We start from the raw sequence: 19,828 nt of genomic DNA on the forward strand, positions 1-19,828 counted from the left end.
CAGTCATGGAGCCCTCCACACCGTCGCCAGCATCTGCTGTCACCTGTTTTCACTTTTAATTTGCTGGAAGGCAAAGGAGGTGGCTGTCATCACAGTGTGCTCTTAGGGAGAAGCGCTGAAACAGCGAACCTCTGCGTTCAAGAAAAGGAGAGTACACTAAAAGGGTCATCTGCTGCTGCTGTAGGTCCTCAGGACTGTGGCTGGGATGTCATCTTAAGGGTGAACTCGTCAGATTTGCTGTGTGCAAATTTACATGAGGAATCTGAACCATACTTCTCTTTTGCCTTCATCCTCCCAGACTCGAGAGGCCAGAAAACTTTTGGGAAAATACCTGAATTGGAGGCACGTGCATTTTCATTAAACCAGCAAGTTTCTCTTTACATTTATCCTACCAGGTAGCACGAACCTGGACTATGCCTATCTTTCATCAAATGGGAAAAGACAGCATCCTCACTCCAGTGAGGTCCATGGTAGCATCCTCTGGATGGCTCCCTTAGCTTTTGCCCTCTCAGGGCTCGACAGAAAGCATTACTCTCTGAGCATCCCTTCTGACTTCCGGTGGGTTTGTTTTACTTGGCTATTGATTGGCATTACACATCCCTCTCCATGCTAACCTTAGATGGCTTCATCAGAGCACTTAGCGGAAAATCACCGTACATAGGTGGGAGAGTCAGCAAGAGGAGCTCCACGTTGGCCCGTGCACCGGCAGCCAAGTGCACGTCCGACATTAGGACCGGTGGGGATTTTGGTAAGTTGCCACACTTAACTTATCCCTGCTATGCGTTTTGTTGGGTGACATGCATTATTTAGACGAATGCGGAACTCCTCCTTGTACCCAACATAATACATTTTTAATGACTAATGATTGTATAGATAATCTCATACAAGGGAGCCAATTTGTTTCCCTTTCGTTATCATTATAAATTTACTTCTGAACAAATTAAAAATGAAATCATCATCCCCGTCAGATGGGCAGGAAAACAAAGGCTTATTAAGAATTTGCTTTTCCCCTGGCGAACTATATTATCAATAATCATCTTAGTCCATAATGTATGCGGTTTGGCATGACATATTAATTTGTTCTGATTTAATGGTGGAGAAACCATTGCCATTTTTATTATTATTATTATTATTAACTTGAGTAAACCATTGCCATTTTATAGCTCTTTTTGCTTATTTTTTTTTTTAAACCTCTGCCTTAGGGACTTGCGGCAGTCACGTGTCCTTGGTAAGAAAGTTTGCATTATGGTAATCACGGTGACTGAAATGGAGTGAGAGCAATGAAAACTAAAAATTGGAGGCTGAGTTCTCCCTGTTACAAGGAAACCTAGATTTCCTTCCTGCTTTTTATGAAGTCTTTAGCTCAGAGAAGTTCATTGTATTTGCTCCCATCTGAAATGTTTTTTTAATCCTCTCAGTCCTTTGGTCAGCTTTAGGACTTAGGAATGCCTTCCTTCAGGATCTGGAGGCCATCTTGTTGGACTATAAGCCCCTAGGGAGAGAGCACCCTGGACTCTCAGTGTCTCTGGAATCAGAGGAGCCTAAACTGAGCCAGGATGCTCAAAGGGGAAGTCTGATTCAAATTCCAAAAACTTCTGTCATGAAGATGACAAGTTTGATTTTGCTCTCAATAAAACCAGTTAGCCCAGCAGTTCTCAACCTGCATGTCAAGAGAACCCCCTCAGGGTTGAACAGGGGTCGCTTAAGATCATCAGAAAACACAGAGGCTTACATTACAATTCAAACAGTGGCAAAATTATAGCTGTGAAGTAGCAACAAAAATAATTTTATGGTTGGGGGTCCCCACAACACGAGGAGCTGTATTAAAGGATCACGGCATTAGGAAGGCTGAGAACCCCTGGGCTAACTAATGCAGCTGGCCCCCCTGATCACCAGGTACATTTGGAATGGAATGCAAGAAACAGTGTCGGTGAATTTTCTTACTTGAGGACTTATTATTGCTTATCTTGAAGCTGTATGAACTTATTAATATTTGCCTGACATATAAAACTTTAAGATAACGTTCAGTCTTTGTACCTGCTAGCCAGTTACTTTGATGTATTTATATGACAGGCAGATTTCATGCTTATTCAATAATAAAAAACTATTTTCATCTTTTACTATCTTGATGGAGAGGGTGTCTAGGTTGGGAGATTTCCCTTTTGATTCTATTTCTGTGGTAACGGATGTGGCTTGTTAGAAAAATAGCACCTTGGCCAGCATGTCTCTGTGTTGTCTCTCTTCTCCTTTAATCAGATGTGCACTTCAGAGAGAACCTCAGTGGTTAAAATCACAAAAGATTAGATGTATTATTAAAAAAACAAAACAAAACAATACAGAGCAAAACAAACAAATCAGGGAGGGGAAAAACCCCAAACAACAATAACAACAACAACAACAATAACAACAACAGCCAACAAAAAAAACCAAACCAAGACCGATCCTGTCATTGATTAGCATTGTCTCTTTTGTAAAAGATCAGTCTTCTAACTTCAACTGTGAGAGCAATTGGGAAATCAGGATTAGTAAGTGGCATGTCTATCACCTTTTAATTATTGTCCCATATCGTTCCCCCAAATAATCTATCTTTAGGCTAATTTTAATCTATGAGAGTAATCGCTATTCATTCTAAATTCCACTTGCTCCCCATTATACTGTAGGATCTTGCCAAACGCTAAGCGTGGCATCGCTCATGCATAGGTGATTGTGGCACAGGAATGATTTATGCTTCTGGGGTTGCAGAGGTCTAAAAATAGGGCTCGATGGTACTTTAATACGCACCGCAGTACACAGGCACAATAGGGTTAGAGGAGATGGCGTTTCATCCTGAACTCTGTTTCCTTCCTTTTGTCTCCGAATCTGAGAAGTGACTGAGTAATTAGACGTTTCTCATTTGTCACTTGTATCATTTCCTCCCAGCACACAGCATCCCGTTCTGTCGGCTCCGAGGTGTGGGTGAGGAAACATGTAGTCTGTGAATAGCCATTCTGCGAGACTCTTGTTGCTGTTTTGACTTGAAGATTTGGAACCTGATACAGAGACTGTATCGGATCGTATCTATGCTTCTATTTGGAACCTGATACAGAGACTGTATCGGATCGTATCTATGCTTCTAGGTTCGGATGGGGTAAGTGCATGTGTGACTCCAGCCTCAAGGATAAGATCAGAAAGGAAAGTGTCCAGTTAAGGCATCAGCAACTATGACCGTTTACGAGAAGGGTCCCTGTTAGAACGGCGAATGCCAGCAGTTCTGGCGAAGCAATCTTACTGAATGAAGAGCACGTAGACTTTAGTCAATATCTCCTCTGGTGTTAGCTGAGAGAGCAGAGTGGAAGAATGTTTTCTGCCAACCTTTCTTAGTGGGAGTTGTGATCACAGGAATGGAGCTTGTATAATTGAGTTCAGGTATTTATTGTTGAAGGGCCAGAGGTTGCATGAGCAGTAGAGCAATCTGTTCCAAGAGTGATCAAGGAGGCTTGTTTCTCTCTCTCTCTCTCTCTCTCTCTCTCTCTCTCTCTCTCTCTCTCTCAGAGGTCTATATTTACATGTGTATGTGTGTGTGCCAGGGGGGGAGAGAGAGAGAGAGAGAGAGAGAGAGAGAGATGTGATGAAGAGTGAGAAAGAGGAGAGAAAGGAGGAGGAGAGGAGAAGAGAAGAGAGAAAAGAGAAGAGGAGAGAGAGAGAAGTATATATATTTCTTACTTGGTTGGCAGGACGGTTAAGGCAGAGTAGGACATAACAGAACAGCCATGCTCAGGAGAGCCCAGAGTCATCTCTGGTCTAGTTTGTGACCACTAACCACTGTAACTTTAAGTAGCACGAGTTGCTAGCCCTGCTCCCACACATTACATACTTCATCATCATATATTTTACATCAAACTGATGAGGGAATTCGCTCCTAGGCATTTGCTCCTGGGGGTACTCTTGTGGTGTAGTAAAGGACCAGTTCAGCTTCTGAGAGCAGCTGGCGTTGCGCGCAGCAGTGCCGCGGTAATCCGGAGCTGTTCCATGATGCTGTCTAACATAGATCAGCTCTCTGAGTTTACCAGGAAAGACCCACGATGGCCTCTGTGTTACCACAAGGCGACTGTGTGGAACAGGAGAAGCCACTTGCCAGCTGCCACCAGCTGGGGGCAGGGGGACGGAATCGCATTCTCAGGAAGTATCAACTTGATTTTAATAAATGTTGATGTTTAATTTAATTGTGACCTTTACGATACACTTTGCGAAGAGAGGAGTCTCCGCTCTTCTCATGAGCTGTTGAAGAGTCAGGATACTGTGTCTGGTACGTTAATGGCCCTAGAAACGTATTTTAAAACCAGCAGTGCTATTCATCTGAACCTAGATTCCATGGCTGTCCAAGTAACAGCTTAGTGAGTAGTTTTTCATTACTTAATTGAAAATTAAAAAAAAAAAACATAATCAAGGGAGGACAGGGCAGCAGGGTACTGTGGTCTTGAAAACACTCTCACTGATAATTTATTCTTCAAGCTAGCTGTGCAGCAAAGAGCACTTTGTTCAGTTTCTCCCCCGCAACCCCCCCCCAATTTAATGTCTCATATGCGGGTAGAAGGAATTCCTCTCAGCATTTTGCCCATGTTGGTCATGAAGTCTGTATGGTAAAGCATTGATTTTTTTTTTTAGCCTTGTGCTATTGGGAGCTAGCGGAACCTTCTAGAGATGGGTCGAATGGGACAGCCTCAAACCCTGGTTGCAGGTCCCTGAGGGAACTGCGGTTCCTCAACACGGTCTTCTTCCCGCCTCTTTCCTTTCGTGACCACAGGGGAGATGTTTTATTTTGTTCTCCCTCTACCAGTCATGGACTAGGGCCTTTGAAATCAGGAGGTAAAATAAGCCTTTTCATAAAGCCATTATCTAAGATATTTGTTTTAGTGTCAGAAAATTATCATACCAGGCAAATGTCAGATGTCTTCAGTGGTTATTTCCAACTAATGTTCAGATCCATTATAACCGTGATCGTGGATGAGAGAGAAGGATTAATTCTTTATACCCGGAAGTTCATTTTATGAGCTAGCCTGATGATTTGGTGATAACCATTAGTCAGGCGCGAGTCACGTGGGCACAGGTCAGTGGAGAGGAGCCCGTGGAGGGTTCTGACCATCGAGAATTTGGGATCTTTCGTGAGCCTTAGAATTCTCCCAGGGCTTGTTTATTGCGGAACACACTTGGGAACAGGCTCTGGTTGTGGCTGTCCTTTGGATGACTCCCCACTAATCTAGAGAGCTGGCACACTTGATTGATTGACTTGACGTTCATATCTACGTGCACATCTTAAGGTAATATGATTGGACACTATTCTACAGGAAAACATGGGATGCGGCTCATCATCATGACTGAGATGCTCTTTTCTGATGTCTTTGCGACTTACACAAACACTGTACACCTCGTCGGCCTCAGTCTCTGTCTTAGAGGGATGAAATAGTGTTTGCATTCAGGTCAGCCTGTAGGTTAGGTGCCCCCATTTAAGGGACCGTTCCCTCTGTGGTCTATGGGATTAGCATCTTTGAACGAAGAACACAGAATACGGTCACAGTGGCACGGCTGCTTGGCTCAGAACTGAGTCATTCTCTGATGGAGATCTCTTCAGTGCTCTGGAGTGCTGGTCAGTGCTGGTCAGTGCTGGTCAGTGCTGGTCAGTGCTGTGAGGTCAGGGAATGTACAGATGACAGCCTTCGTTGTTACAAGAAGGCAGAGACTGTTGATTTTAGATAACTGGATGAGCCAAGGGACTGTAGAAAGGCCCCAAATAAATAAATGCTATTTTTTTAAAAATTATGCGTACAGGTGGGTAAGAGATAGAAAATAGAATATATTCCCCATGTGGAAGCTACAGGCTATATTTAGAAGTTAGTTAATTTATGAAAAGCCACCTTTCACATTGGTGGAGGTGATGTTTTTATTTTTGTCATTTTTTTTGTCTTGTCTCTTTCTGAAACTTCAATACCATAGGATACTGAAGAGGAGGAAACAGGCCAAGGGGTTTCTGAAAGAGTCATTTCGAAGCCCTTGCCAGTAATACGCAGCACTGAATTTGAGGGTTATTTTAGAATAGAATTTTAATGCTTCTCGATAGATGTATAGTAATTAAATAGCATTTTAAAAATAGTTTGCCCAGGGAAGACTGTAAGGACAAGCTTGTAGGTCTTCCCTTGTGTGAGTACATGTGTGCGTGTACGCAAAGCTGTGTTGAGGTGTGGTTTGTGTCAGACACAATGCAGAAGCCCAGTGAATGGCTTGACCTGGGGGTGAAACAAAGAAAGCATTCACTGTAGAGAAAAATGTCCAATATTGTCTATTTTAGAAGAGTCCCTGCACCTCAAACGTATTCCATTTTTAAGGCATTTATGGACCAAAAGCCAGGCTAAATGTAAGCATTTGGTAGCAAGGAGGCAGCATGTGATGGTAAGATGCCGGTCTTTAGTCAGACGGTTTGCTGTACAGATTCATCTCTTACATGGGTGTCATGCAAGCAAGCTCAGTGCTGACCCTGATTGGTGGGCTGTGAGGGGAAAGGCATAATTCTCAGCTTGCACGGCTGCTGTAGGGCTGGGATGACTTCATGCACACTGGGGACAGCCAGTCAGAGGCTGGCTCATCGCTGATCTCAGTGTACTACTTGTCTTTCTCTCGCCTTTGAAAGTTGTCTCCAGGTTTATTGAACACATTATACAACAGCAGGAAAGATCCAAAAGCTACTTGGCGGTTTTTATGTATCGGAAACAGGCCATCCTCAATAACACATTGAAGCCTGGTTATTTCTTTTCTTTTCTTTTTTTATTGGGTTTTTTATTTACATTTCAAATGTTATTCTCTTTCCTGGTTTCCCATCTATAAACCCCCTAACCCATCCTCCTCCCCTTCTTCTATAAGGGTGTTCCCCTTCCGAACCACCCCACTTCCTGCCTCCCCACCCTGACATTCCCCTACACTGGGGGATCCAGTCTTGGATAGAATTAGGGCTTCTCTTCCCATTGGTGCCCAACAAGGCCATCCCCTGCTACATATGCAGCTGGAGTCATGGGTCTTTGGGTAGTAGTTTAGTCCCTGGGAGCTCTGGTTGGTTGATATTGTTGTTCTTATGGGGTTGCAAATCCCTTCAGCTCCTTCAATCCTTCTCTAACTCCTCCAATGGGGACCCTGTTCTCCGTTCAATGGTTGGCTATGAACATCCGCCTCTGTATTTGTCATGCTCTGGCTGAGCTTCTTGGAGACATGGTTATTTCTTTGGTTGAAAAATGGACATATAATATCTGCTTCGACAGTGGCTGGTTATTGAACTCCACAATTAAAAAGTAGTTTTAACAATGGAATAATCAAGGTGCTGTTAAACACTCATGGGCATGCATGTGTCCTAAAGTTCTAGATTATGTGGAGAGCTCAAAGCTGTTTGTTCCTGAGTTTTGTAGGCCTTCTGGAGTGTCACGACTTTGTAGACACACTTATTTATCGCCACTGCTGTCTGAGTTAAGAAGACCGATTGCATGCTTGTGTTAAATGCACTTTTAATATACTTCAATTCTGGTAATGGTGTTCTGGGATGTGTTACGATCCGCTGGTTTTTCTTTTTTCCTTTTTTTTATTTACTCTTAGGTGCATCTTCTCATTATTGTATATCGTATTGATTGGGAGGATGTTCTAGAGACCTAAGATATTGATTAGGTAGAGTGCTTCTATATTTTGTGATTTGCCAGGTTTTTCCTCTCATATCATCATCACTATGGTTGAAGGGTTCTTCCTTTCATGGAATTTTTCCAGTGTTTATGACACATACCGGATAACAAATTTTTGGGTGTGCACTCTTTAATTCCCTTAAATTTATGTAAAATATGCCATCTGCTTGGGAACCTCAAGTGATCTTATGATTTATTAGATTTACTAAACAAACATTTAATGTGTAAATATAATTTAATAAGCTTCTCACAGGTGTCTAATTAGGCATTAATTGCCACTAGGACTGCCACTAGGACTGAAGGCAGCAGAATATACATAGGCCTCTGAGTCTTAGCCCTATGTGTGAATGGCAACTCGTCAAAGTGTGGATTCACAGTTTAGTTCAATTTCAGTTTTACTGTCTCTGGGTGTCTGATGATTCTGACATGGGGTCACTCCATTAAGGAGGTGATTCTGAAACCTGTGTTCTATGTAGATAGAAAAGCATCCACCGGAAGGGGTAGAGAACTCCAAGGTAAATGCCGGACAGTAATTGGCTAAAGTAGTTTGAAGAATATTGCATAGATTCTACCATTGGACAGAGAGCTATGCAGGACCAGTGCATAGATGAGTGATGGCCACAGTCTCTCCATCTTTTCCTGTTTACCCACATTGCAGCTCTTTTCCTCTTGCTTTATTTTGGGAGCACTTTGTAGTACTCCAGGGAACACCGTCAGGGCACCCAAGTTTGCAACTCCAAAGGTAAAACATGTTTTCTCCCTTCTCGGTTGTTTGTCTGAGAAGACTCCTCAGCCTTGCTTACATGTTCATGAGTAGTTGGAGAAGCTTATAGGCCATTGCTAGGTTGATCTGGTCATTTACTCTGGAAACCCTGCTGAACACTGGGTGAATGTTTCAGTCTTCAGTAACAAAGTATCCAAACACAAAGTCGTAACAGTATTTGCATATTCTTTCGGAGGAATTCAGGGCCTCGCCTCTGGACTTGAGCAATTTGTCTATTCTAATAAAGTTCTTTATTTTTATTCTTTCTCTCATGGCGGCGGATGTTTCCCTGTTTCCTGCAAATGTGTAACATTGTATCCTGGTCCTGCAGGATTGCCACAGTGTTCTGCTTCTTAGCTTTCCTCTCCTGCCTCAGATCTGTAACTATTGTTTTGTGTCTGGGACCTTCGCCTCTCTACTACCCTCTCTGGGCATTGGCAACCTCAGATCTATAACTGTTATGTTCTGTCAGGGACCTTCAGCTGCTGGCTGCTGCTGTCACAGTGTGTCAGTGTCCCTCAGTCTCTGACTGTCACTTGCTTTGCTGTCTGTAGGATGTTCTTTCCAAGATGTATTGTTTTTTTTGTCTCACAGAATGAATTTTGTTTTGCCCCTACATGACCACCCCTTCCTCAAGACTCCGGAAACAACAGGTTTAAACTTTCATAACAAAACGCCTTTTTAAAGAACAGCCAATGCAGTTGAGAAGAGCCAGGCCTACTCTCATGTTGGCTGTTTGAGGTTTTTGTTTTTGACATCAAACAGAAAAGAAGAAGCCCTTGGAAGAAGAGACAGTAAGTGGAGTTTTTACACACACACACACACACACACACACACACACACACACACACACACACACACCACACAAAGGAGTTGCGTGTAAATGAATGGGTGAAAGAGCAATCTGGGCTAGTGTATCACACCTGCAATCGGCCTCCTGTACTCAATCAACCCTTGACATCTTTGAATTATTTCCAGACAGCCGGCCGAGCATTCACAGAAGACATGACCAAGCCAACAGTGATGTGTGCACTGGTCAACCTTGAGTGAAAATATTCAGGATGATCTGCAAGCTTGACTCTGGTTCCTGCCACTCTCCTGCCTCATGACTTCCAGGCTCAGCAGCAGCATCTATGGCCTCTTTCCTGTCCCCTTTGTGCCGGGGTCAGCTGGCTTCAGGCCTTTGCCCATGTCTTACCTTATGCCCTGAGCATCGTCATGGTATTTTTCCTCTTTGTTTCTCTCCTTGCCGTTTAGACCTTGGTTTAAAATGTTCCTCAGGGAAGCCTTCTGAAGTCAGACTCCCTTCCACCCCTCGTTGTAACGGTATCGCACGTGGTAAAGACGGACGTGTTTGTTAAATGGCTCTCTCCTTTTTGTGCATAAGCACCATGAGAAAAGCGATCGCGGTGCCTAGCATGGTGCTTAGGGTGTGATTCTTATTCAATAACTGCATTTTTGGGTCCTCAGCAAAGAGATGGGAAGAGAATGGCTGGGGCGTAAATAGCTGGAACAGCTGACGGTAAAGATTAGAATTAGCAAGGGAGTGGTAAACAGGAGATATTTTACAGGGGAATCGGCGGCAGAGATATGTGCAAACAGCTCACAGAACATCATTACAACCCGGGGCATGGAGCTGTGTGATTTCAGCCATGTGCCCCATGAGGACATGCGCGGGAACATGAGCCTGCTGCTGAACAGCTCCTGAGTGAATCAATGTGATATTCAGGAGGTCTGGCAATCAATACAGCTTAGCAGCCTGGAGACAGGCTTGCATGCTGCACCTGAGTGACAAGCTGAGCTGTTTGGGCTTGTGTTTTGATACCAGCTACACTGGGAGAATTGGTTTCACTTGTAACCTCCAGCTACCATTATTAAAATATAGGAAGCCACACTGTACATGCTAGAGGGTTTTCTTTCTTTCTTTTTTTCAGAATAACAATTATAGGCAAAGGTTGGCAATGTAGTGTTTTGGGGACTGATTAAAAGATCATGGTAGCATTGGGATGTACGATTCTGGACACCTGCACTGCTTTGTATCACCGTGACAAAAATGCCTTGTAGAAACAACTTAAGAGAGGAAGGGTTTACTGTGGCCTATGGTTTCAGGAGATTTCAGTTCATTTTGGGTGGGGATAGGCATGTGGCATCTGGAGTAGATCCTGTTGGCAAGACAGAGAGAATGAAACCAGATTTGGATCTATAAGTCACATTCAAAGTTTGTCTCCAAGGTCCTCTTTGTGCTATCTAGGTTCCATTGTCCATGGGTGTCACAACTTCCTAGAACAGCAGAACTGAGGACCACGGTCAAGCACATGATACTGTCAGAAGACTGCATTTCAGACTTAAATTATAATGGCATTCAATACAGCAGTATTTTGAAATAAACCAGATCGAGTAGATAGGTAGGTCCATTAGAAAAATCACTGGCCTGGCCTGGATCCCTCAAGTCTCTGCTTTTCAGTTCTCTCTCTCTCTCTCTCTCTCTCTCTCTCTCTCTCTCTCTCTCTCCTTCTCCCTCTCTCCCTCCCTCCATGTGCGTGTGCATTCTATGTGTGTGTACTGTATATGCATGTGTGTGCAGGCACATATGCCTGTATACATGAGTAGAGGCCAGATAGGCATTGAGTGTCCAGCTCTATCACTTTACCTTTCATTCCTTTGAGACAGTGTCCCTCACCAACTCTGGAGTTGGGCTCCAGGCTAGCACAACCCATTGGTCTTCTTCTCTGTGCCCTGTCATGTTATAGTTTGCCTGACTTTTCCCGTGGGTACTGGAGATCTGAGGTCATGTCCTCTGGCTTGTGCCACCATTGCTCTTACTCACTGGCCTCTCTTTTGTAGCCCAGATGACTCTGTTTACAAATGAGACCGCACTGTGACATCCTGTATGCCTTTCCATCTTAATTGTTTTTATGTTTTTGCATCTCACTATCCTTTCCCTTTCCATTTTCTCTGTATCGTTTATGAACCTTTGTTGATTTTATTACCACCAACATGGTAGTATTGTCTGACTTTTAAGAGAGCACTTCAGTATGAGCAACATCTCTGTGACTGCGACAGAATTCTTAGGTCGGCTGAAGGAGGTGGGCAGTACAGAGTCCCAGTTAGGGCCAGGCATGGTAGTGCACATGGAGGCAAAGGCAACCAGGTCTCTGTGAATTTGTAGCTGGCCTGGTCTACATAATGAATGAGATCTTGTCTCAAAAAACAAATCCTAATGAAGAGAATCCAAAGCCACCTCTGGACTCCTTTGATGATAGGCTATGTATCTGACCATGGTGTATTTTAGGGCAGACACCATTAACGTTTGAAAAGTTTGGCATTTCAGAAAAAGTTTTTCCGTGGCTGCTGTCTTAGTACTTTCTCCTCATGTTCCTACCAAGCTTCTTTACAGCTAACAGATCTAGCTCCGGCCTTCTCTTGGCTCCTAGTCATTCTGACTGCTGCTGAATGAATTCAGGTGAGACTTAGAGCATAGGGAAGAAAGCAGGCAGAGTTTACCAAGGGTTAGCACGAGGTAGCCTCAAGAGTGAGTGGACAGTGACTGGAGGGAAAGGACTCTCATAGGGTGGGAGGGCCCACAGCCAGAAAGGCTGTTGTGGTGAAGTTCCAGTTTTTGTAGATTGCTCTTCCCAAAGTCTCTGGAATACAGCTTTCTTGAGTTTTCCTGTTCAGGTGATTGACAGACCCATTTATGTCCCCCCCCTTTAACTTGAAAATAAAAGTTTACACACACACACACACACACACACACACACACACACACAACACAATGTTCTGGTAACAGTTCCTCTCATCTCCTCCCAGTTCCTCCCCACAAGAAGAATAAAATGAAAAGGAATAAACTAACAAATGAAGAAAGAAAAGAAATAAATATTTCGATTGCCTTTTATGGGAGATTACCTCTTAAGGGAGTGGACAGTGTTTATCTTTGCCTGTTTCTTCTTCCTTTCACATAGCTCAAATCCTAAGGAGGGGAAGTTGTGACATTTCCCCCTTTGTAAAATCAACGTATCACCAGGGATATGTGCAGTAGAGCAAGCCTCTGAATACGAGGAAGGGGCTCTTCCCAGGGACTTTTAAGCCTGCTACTGTCTGCAAGAGTGGTTTTAACTTTAAGGCAGACATTTCTCCTGCTAGTCTGGTCACCTGGCCAGAGTTCTAAGTGGTGCCACACAGTAGCTCAGATCCAGTTCTGGACTGAATTCCCTGAGGTCTTGTCACATAGCTCTGTACTTACCAAGTTCTGTGAATTTTGGCCATCTCTGAGTTTCTCTGATTCCACCTCCTTCAATTGTAAAGCGAAGCTTGCGATTGCATTTTTCAAGGTTTTTAAATAAGGATAGAGTGACTTCCTATGCACAGTGTGTTTAAGACAGTATCTGGAAGGGAATAAGCATTCAGTGTTCACCAAGTACGATTGATCCACAATTCTGATTAAAATGAAGATTTATTATTTGTTCTGTCCTTCGTTATAAACGTATTTGGAAATTTTAAATGTAAACTGATTTTGTTCTGAAATTATTTCTTAATAAAGAATTAAGAGCTACCTCAATTAGTGATTCAGGCTCTCTCTCTCTCTCTCTCTCTCTCTCTCTCTCTCTCTCTCTCTCTCTCTCTCTCTCTCTCTCTCTCAGAGCTTGAAAACATAACCCTGAAAAGGATGGAGAAAGTGGCTCATCCTGTCTGAGGATACAAAGTATCCTCATCCTGTCTAAGGATACAAAGTGTCCTCATCCTGTCTGAGGACACAAAGTATCCACAGGGGAGGACTTTTTTTTAAGGATGAAGTTTCCTGAATTTATAATCAAGGTGATTGAAGACCTTCACAGCAGTTACTGCTAGAGGCTGCTAGATCCCGGTCTGCCGCAGTTTCTCAGGAACACCTTTAAAGCTCCTGCTCGTCTGGATTTGCCTTCAGAGCTGCTTGGCAGTCTTTACAAGGACACCTGCCTCTTTATTTTGCAGTTATATAGAATTTTAGACTTATCATTCACCTGATTTATTGAACTTGACACTGAATAATTTTGGTTCTTTAAAGAATTCCATCCGCAAAGTATGAACATGCACTCTCTGGAGAAAATAGAGCATGATGAAGGTTTTGGTGGAATTTTGTTTTTAAGACAAATATCCAAAAATGATCTGTGCATATGGCATTGATACTGGGGTGTCGTACAGTCTTGCCAAGGTAGTCACTTTGAAGGGACTAAGACCTATCTGAATATGTACATTCTGGGGGGGGGTCTTACCCATGAGGTACAGACTCTTAAGGGCATCTTATTGATTCTTTGCTTCTCAAATTCACAGTGAGCATGAAGCTGGACTTCATCTGAACATGTAAATAAAAGAGTTAATGATTTTGATATACAATCTATTTTCATTTTTCCTTCATCTTGCCATTTACCATTATACTATCCAAAACTTTGAATCCTTTACTCATATACTACCTGGAAAATTCAATGAATCTGTACAAGAATAGCTTATGATAAAACCATGCAAACACACTCAATTATTGTTTTCCTCCCACAACACAGCCTTGGAAATGATTGAAGAAAAGCAGATAGTATTTTCCTAGCGGTGTCATCTGGGCGGCTGTGCTTCCAGCCAGATGTAAAGTCCAATGAGGCAGAAGAAGAAGGCAAGAAATGTGCTATGAGAAGCTGTATTAGCCCAAACAAGCAAAGCTGTACAGCAGCGCCAATGTTTGCACAATTATACTCTAAGTATTTGATTACAAAGAGGATATTGATGAGCCATGGCTTTTATTTAATAAATGAAACCTCCATTGATAAATTTGACTGGAAGCTAATATTTGACAATTCGTGTATTACAGTGGTTCTAAAATTATGTGATATTTTAAAGGAGATGATTTCTAAGGGTTGTGTCTCTTAAAAATATAAAGGAATTATCCTGCCTTGTTCATTCTGTGGGCAGCTACATAAGGAAAATATAGTACTGGCCTGAGAGCCACTTCCTAATTTATCTTAATAGATCTTCCTGGATTTGTTAATGAGGTCGACTCATCTGTTGAATAAATCCATATTATAGGAGTACAATGTTTCAGATATTTGGACACTTGCAAGCTAAGGAGGAGCTCAAGAATATGTAGGGAGACTGAGGCAAAGTAGACAGAAAGTCAAGGGAGGACGAAGCTTCAAGTTTGGATAATTTGTGTCAAGTAATATGAAAGGTAAGAGCTGACCTTGGGATTTATAAAACAGGAAGTTATTTGTGGCCTTAGTAGGAGTGGTTGACTGGCAGGGAAAGGCCTGATTCGAAATGTGAGACTAGAAATAGAACATGGGAACTTAACCACACCTTTAAAGAGGTTTCCGGGAGAGAGTGAAGACAAAGGATGTTAGGAGATGAAGTTTTGGTGGGAGAAACTTACTTATTTGTTGATAGAAATTATAGCATATTGCATGTTTGTGTAATGTCCTAGGGGTACCGTTTCTGATATGAGGATGTATGAATAAATGATCCTGATAGGCATGAGTAGATGAAAAACTTGGAGTTGGTTCTAGTCAGAAACTCAGTGTATCTGTGCTAACCACAGAAAAGAACATAGCACATAAGGGTGCAGACACAAATAGGTGGGTACCAGTTGTCTTTTTAAAAATAACCTTAAATGTTCAAAGGCATCGGTATTATTGTTCAGTATCAGACCAAATAAGGACGAGCTGAAAGCCATCTGTCACTCAATGTGATACTCCATCCACAGTCACTAGAGTGCCTTAATATTCTTTGAAAATTCATTTAAAAAACAGTAGCAAATCTTGGAAAAGGGCTTTGAAATCTCCTTGCTAGAGTCGGCCTGAGGTAGATAGTGACAGAGTTGTGATTGAGATTGCCTGTTACCCTTGGTTTGGCAAATTATTGAATGAATTGATAAGGGTTAGGGGTCATCTGGGCATAATTGTTCAAATAACACCTTCAGATTATGGCATTGGTAATGAGAGAGACAGTCAATGGTGACAAAATAACCATTCAGGACCTGAAATACTGGGTCAGAGTGGTGCAGATCCATCTCAGTATCTGTGTCATAGGTGGTTTAATAACTCTTCTCCTTTATTGCTGTCTTTGTTACAAAGAGGTTATAAGTTTTATTGAGTATGTAAGGCCTGGGTCCAGGATATGGCTCAGAGGTAGAGATTTGGCTTAGGCTCTGAGCTTGACACATAGCAAAAGCAAGCAAGCAGGCAAAACTGAAAACCCAAAGTAAGACCTATAGCTGGAGAGATATTATGTAATTGATTTTTATGGATTGATGTAAGCATGCAAACTATGTTAAAGAGGGAGTCATGTATTAATAATTTCATATTCAATACAGTATGTATCTACTATGTTTAGAAATTGTGCCAACCTCTATAAAAATGATATTAATACCAATTAGAATTCACTGCCTTGAGTTAAAGTAGAAAAACCAGCATAAAGATGTATGGTTGCTTGGAGAGAAATAATTCCCCACTTGCAGGTACTCTTGGATGAAAGATAGTGGAGCACAGGCTTAGACTTCAAGGCATGACTTCGTCTCGGTACCCAGGATGAGAAACTAATACACCCGTTCAGAGTAAACCGTCTGAGATGCATCAGACACCCAGGGCTACTCACTGGGTCAATTTTCTCATACATTTTTTTTGCAATGATTTAAATATTTAAATCATCTGAATGTGGCAAACTAATAATAACACCTACAAATAGGTAGATGTGTGTTTTTAAAGATAAACTGGCTTTGTCAGCACTGAATAGTTTTAATTATTAGAAATTTTGGTCCAAAGTAGCTACCTTCTGAAAGACCCATGAGCAGTTCTAATATGTGTAGTAGTTTTCTAGAGAGGGATGAATATGCAAAGGAAAGATGGATTTACTCATTCATCTTGATCTACCCAGGAATACTTTTCCTCAGAAAAAGAATGCTGGCATGGAGGGTATAAACTCTTCAGAAAAGAGACTTAAACAACCCTAGGAAGAGAGGAAAAATAGACGGTTTTTCAGCTGATCCAGGGGCTCCATCACTACACCTGGTAGTGACTATTTTAATTCCCAGCTATTCCTTCTCTGTTGCCAAAGGAAAACACCTCAGGGTCTTAGGCAAGCTCTTTTTCTTTCCAAAATCAGCAGACTGCTTAAAGCGAAGCCAACTGTTTTGTTTAGAAAACTCACTATTCAGACCATAAAAGCACACTTCTATTTTTAAAGAGTCGAAACACATTATCTTTGATTTTGCAGTATAATTTTGATATGTGGTGCAGCTTGAAATTTTCTATTAGATTATGGATGTGTAAATGACTCTCAGGAGAATTTGCTCAAAGCTCAATTTCCTATATAGCGTGTCGTTTATTTGTAGGAACAGTTTTCCAATTCCGTCCATTAAGTGAAGTTCTTGAAGAAAAGTCCCTGAGAGTTGAACCCTAGTAGACTAAAGGAAACTATTATTTTTTTAAAAAATCTTGAATTTAATTCATTGGGAAACACTTGAAGTTGAATTGAAACCAAGGGAAGTAATATGTAGTAAGATGGGCAGTCACCGCTATGGCCTGTGGTTAGGTATGTATGGACCATGATTCCAGCAGTCACGTGATAACTGATAATTAGGAGGCCTATAGCTGATAGAACAGGCCATCTAAATGTCTAGATCAGTTGAGAATACCAGCTGCAGTAGGGTGAGGTTTGGCGAATGTATGTGGATTCCCGTGATTAATGAATTCTGTTAGGGAGTAAAGCGAAGGACCATTGTAAGATGGACGATGTTGCATGTACAAAAGCTGGTCGTATTACTAGCAGCTGCTGATCTCAAAAACTTGAAAAACGGTGAGTTTTACCTAACTCCCCACCGATCCAATCACGCTAGGAATTCTTTTCTTTAGCTTTTCAGTTTCGAAGATCATTTATTGTCTTCTGTGAAAAAGCTGTGTTTAAATGATCAGACCAAGTTAACGAACAGACTCGGTTGTCCTGCAGGGAAGCATTTTTTCCCCTCCTCTCTCAAAACTGAATTTAGACTCCGGTCAAGTCCTGCTGCTTTTCATATCCTGCCTGGCTCACCATTAAATCAACGACTGGCAAAGCCAATTACTGAAATTAAAAATCAGCATCGACTCTTCGGGCGCTGCTATGGTTCTTCTGTTTCGGGAACTATTGGGAATCACAGTACATGGACGGTTCTCAAAGCCAAGGCTTAAATACTGTACATTAGGGCTAGCAGGTGAGTAGGGCAGCTCATCCATTGAAACACAGCTCATCTACTTACTCCTTTGTTCAGCTCACATCCACTGACCATCCCCAGTCACTTACCAATCATTTACAAGACATAGATGACCTCATTGTATCACAAGGGGCTTTGATTATAACACAGTCACTTTCAACTATTGAAAAGGAGATATTTGTATTACTTAGTTGAGGGGTTTTGAAATTATTTTAAAATAGAATTCAAATATTTTTGGCCTTGAAACCATTGATAGAAACTGAGAAGATAAAAAGGTTGGAAGACGTTTTCCACTGCTAGGACTTCTTTAGGTAAGGGAAGGAGAAAGGATTAACACATGATAAGGAATGTGGGCGCATGTGTGCATGTATGGGAACGTACAGTGGTGCTCATGTCTGGAAAGTATTTCTTCAGGTTACAAGTCCTGCTACTCCCAAATACAACAAATGACAGTTGACAAGTCAAGGAAAACTACCAGGGATCCAGGAATTCCCATGTTTTAATCCTCTTCTTAAGGAAGAATTTCTGTGTAGTCTCAGTTTTCCACTTTCTTTTTCTTCATAAGTTTTATTGCTTACTATGATCTGAGCAATCTTAGCATAATGTCTTTCCCTGAATCTTCGCCTCTACTTAGTACTGTCAATCTTTCCAGGCTCCAGAATTTATGCGCATTCTCCTCCAGCTTTGCTAGATCAAAGATCCTGGTCCATGTCTTTGTGTCTGTCAGAGCATTAGGTGTGGGCACCGCGGGAGTTACTGCTATGCCTCTTGCTGTTTACTGACAATTCCTCTTTTTCCCCTAAATTTATTTTTGAGCGGCTATTTCAACTATTACTTCACTGGCCGATTTAATTTGATTTATTTGTTTCTCTACAGAGCTTTTGATGTGTGCACACACAAACACACATATACATACATGCACACCGAGTTAGACATAACACAGAGGACTATTGAATCAATGAAGCATCTGGAATACAAAGTCGTAGTGATTTTTTTCTTCATCAGAAATACTATTTAACAATAACAAGGCTTGTGAACATCAATATCACACATTTTTCCTTGGTCAACATGAAGAATCATCCTTGATTTCTTTTCCCCCTTTAATCCTCAAAGCTAAGGCAACCATATGATTTATTCTCCATACCAGGATACTGTGAGAATAAAGAAAACTCTTAATTTTACAAAGCCTGGGAACACAAAAGGAGAAATGAGTTCTTACCCAGGCCAACATGAATTGCTCTCTGCATCACTAAAGCAGCTGGGCTTGTTGGCTTTGCCCACAAAATACATGCTGGATGGATTCATTGTGCTCCTCTGTGATCATTCATTCCTGGCACCCATCAGCTCTAGTCTCTATGGTCACAGTAGCCCCTGATAGATCCATTTCAATGCTTGTCCTGAAATGATTCATTTCTAAACACAGTCCTAATAACCTTTTACAAGTTAGACTCCTTGTTCAAAAATTTTCTGAGATTTCTCATTGCTCCTCACAGAGATTAACAATGCTTACATGGCCTATGATAATTTACTGTCTCTTGTAGGTCATCTCACATGAGTGTGGTGGTTTGAATGAGAATGGCCCCCATAGGCTCATGCATTTGAATACTTGGTCCCCAACTGATGGAACTGTTTGGGAAGGATTGGGAGGTGTGGCCTTGTTGGAAGAGATGTGTCACCTGTTCTGTTTTCAGGGCGAATCTCCTCTTGCCTTGTGGTTATGGATCCAGATCTGAGCTCTGGATTGTTCATTTGGTCCACTGTCCTGGACTCTAATCCTCTGAATTCATAAGCCAAATTAAACTGTGTCTTTTGTAAGTTGCCTTGGGCATGGTGTTCTGTCTTCCGTAGGAAAATAAGAGAACCAGTGTCCCTAGGATTCACACTACCTCTTCCTCTTTAGAGCCCCTTAACTTGCAGGACTCATGTCTGCTTCAGGTGGTTTGGCCTGAAACTCTTGCCCTTGGGTTTTTCTTTTCCTGTTTAGATCTCAAACCAATGTCACTTCTGCTGAGCACATGAACTCCTTCCAGTGGTTGTCACCTCTCCCTCCTAGTCATGTTGTCCCATAAAGATACCATCTGAAGTCATATTACTCCACATTTTTATTGTAAAAATGTACAGTGTAATGTTAATCATTTTAACATATGACATCAGTGTTCTATTTAT

The 19,828-nt window shown here is 41.9% G+C and overlaps 1 protein-coding gene across 3 annotated transcripts in view; it reads left to right on the plus strand.

The window, feature by feature from the left end:
- Tafa2 (TAFA chemokine like family member 2) overlaps positions 1-19,828 on the plus strand; it is a 464,270-nt gene that overhangs the window by 98,117 nt on the left and 346,325 nt on the right. Inside the window, exon 1 of one of the 3 annotated variants that reach the window (XM_032913308.1) lies at positions 3,108-3,127. The exons of 1 other annotated variant lie outside the window; for it this stretch is intronic. In XM_032913308.1, coding sequence (XP_032769199.1) covers positions 3,123-3,127 — 5 coding nt within the window. In that variant the 5' untranslated portion in view covers positions 3,108-3,122. Of the gene's footprint in view, positions 1-3,107; positions 3,128-19,828 lie in introns of those variants that run through there. One more of the 3 variants, XM_032913314.1, reaches the window with a different exon arrangement.

Source organism: Rattus rattus, chromosome 1 (genome assembly GCF_011064425.1).
Source record: "Rattus rattus isolate New Zealand chromosome 1, Rrattus_CSIRO_v1, whole genome shotgun sequence".
Taxonomy (NCBI): Eukaryota; Metazoa; Chordata; class Mammalia; order Rodentia; family Muridae; genus Rattus; species Rattus rattus.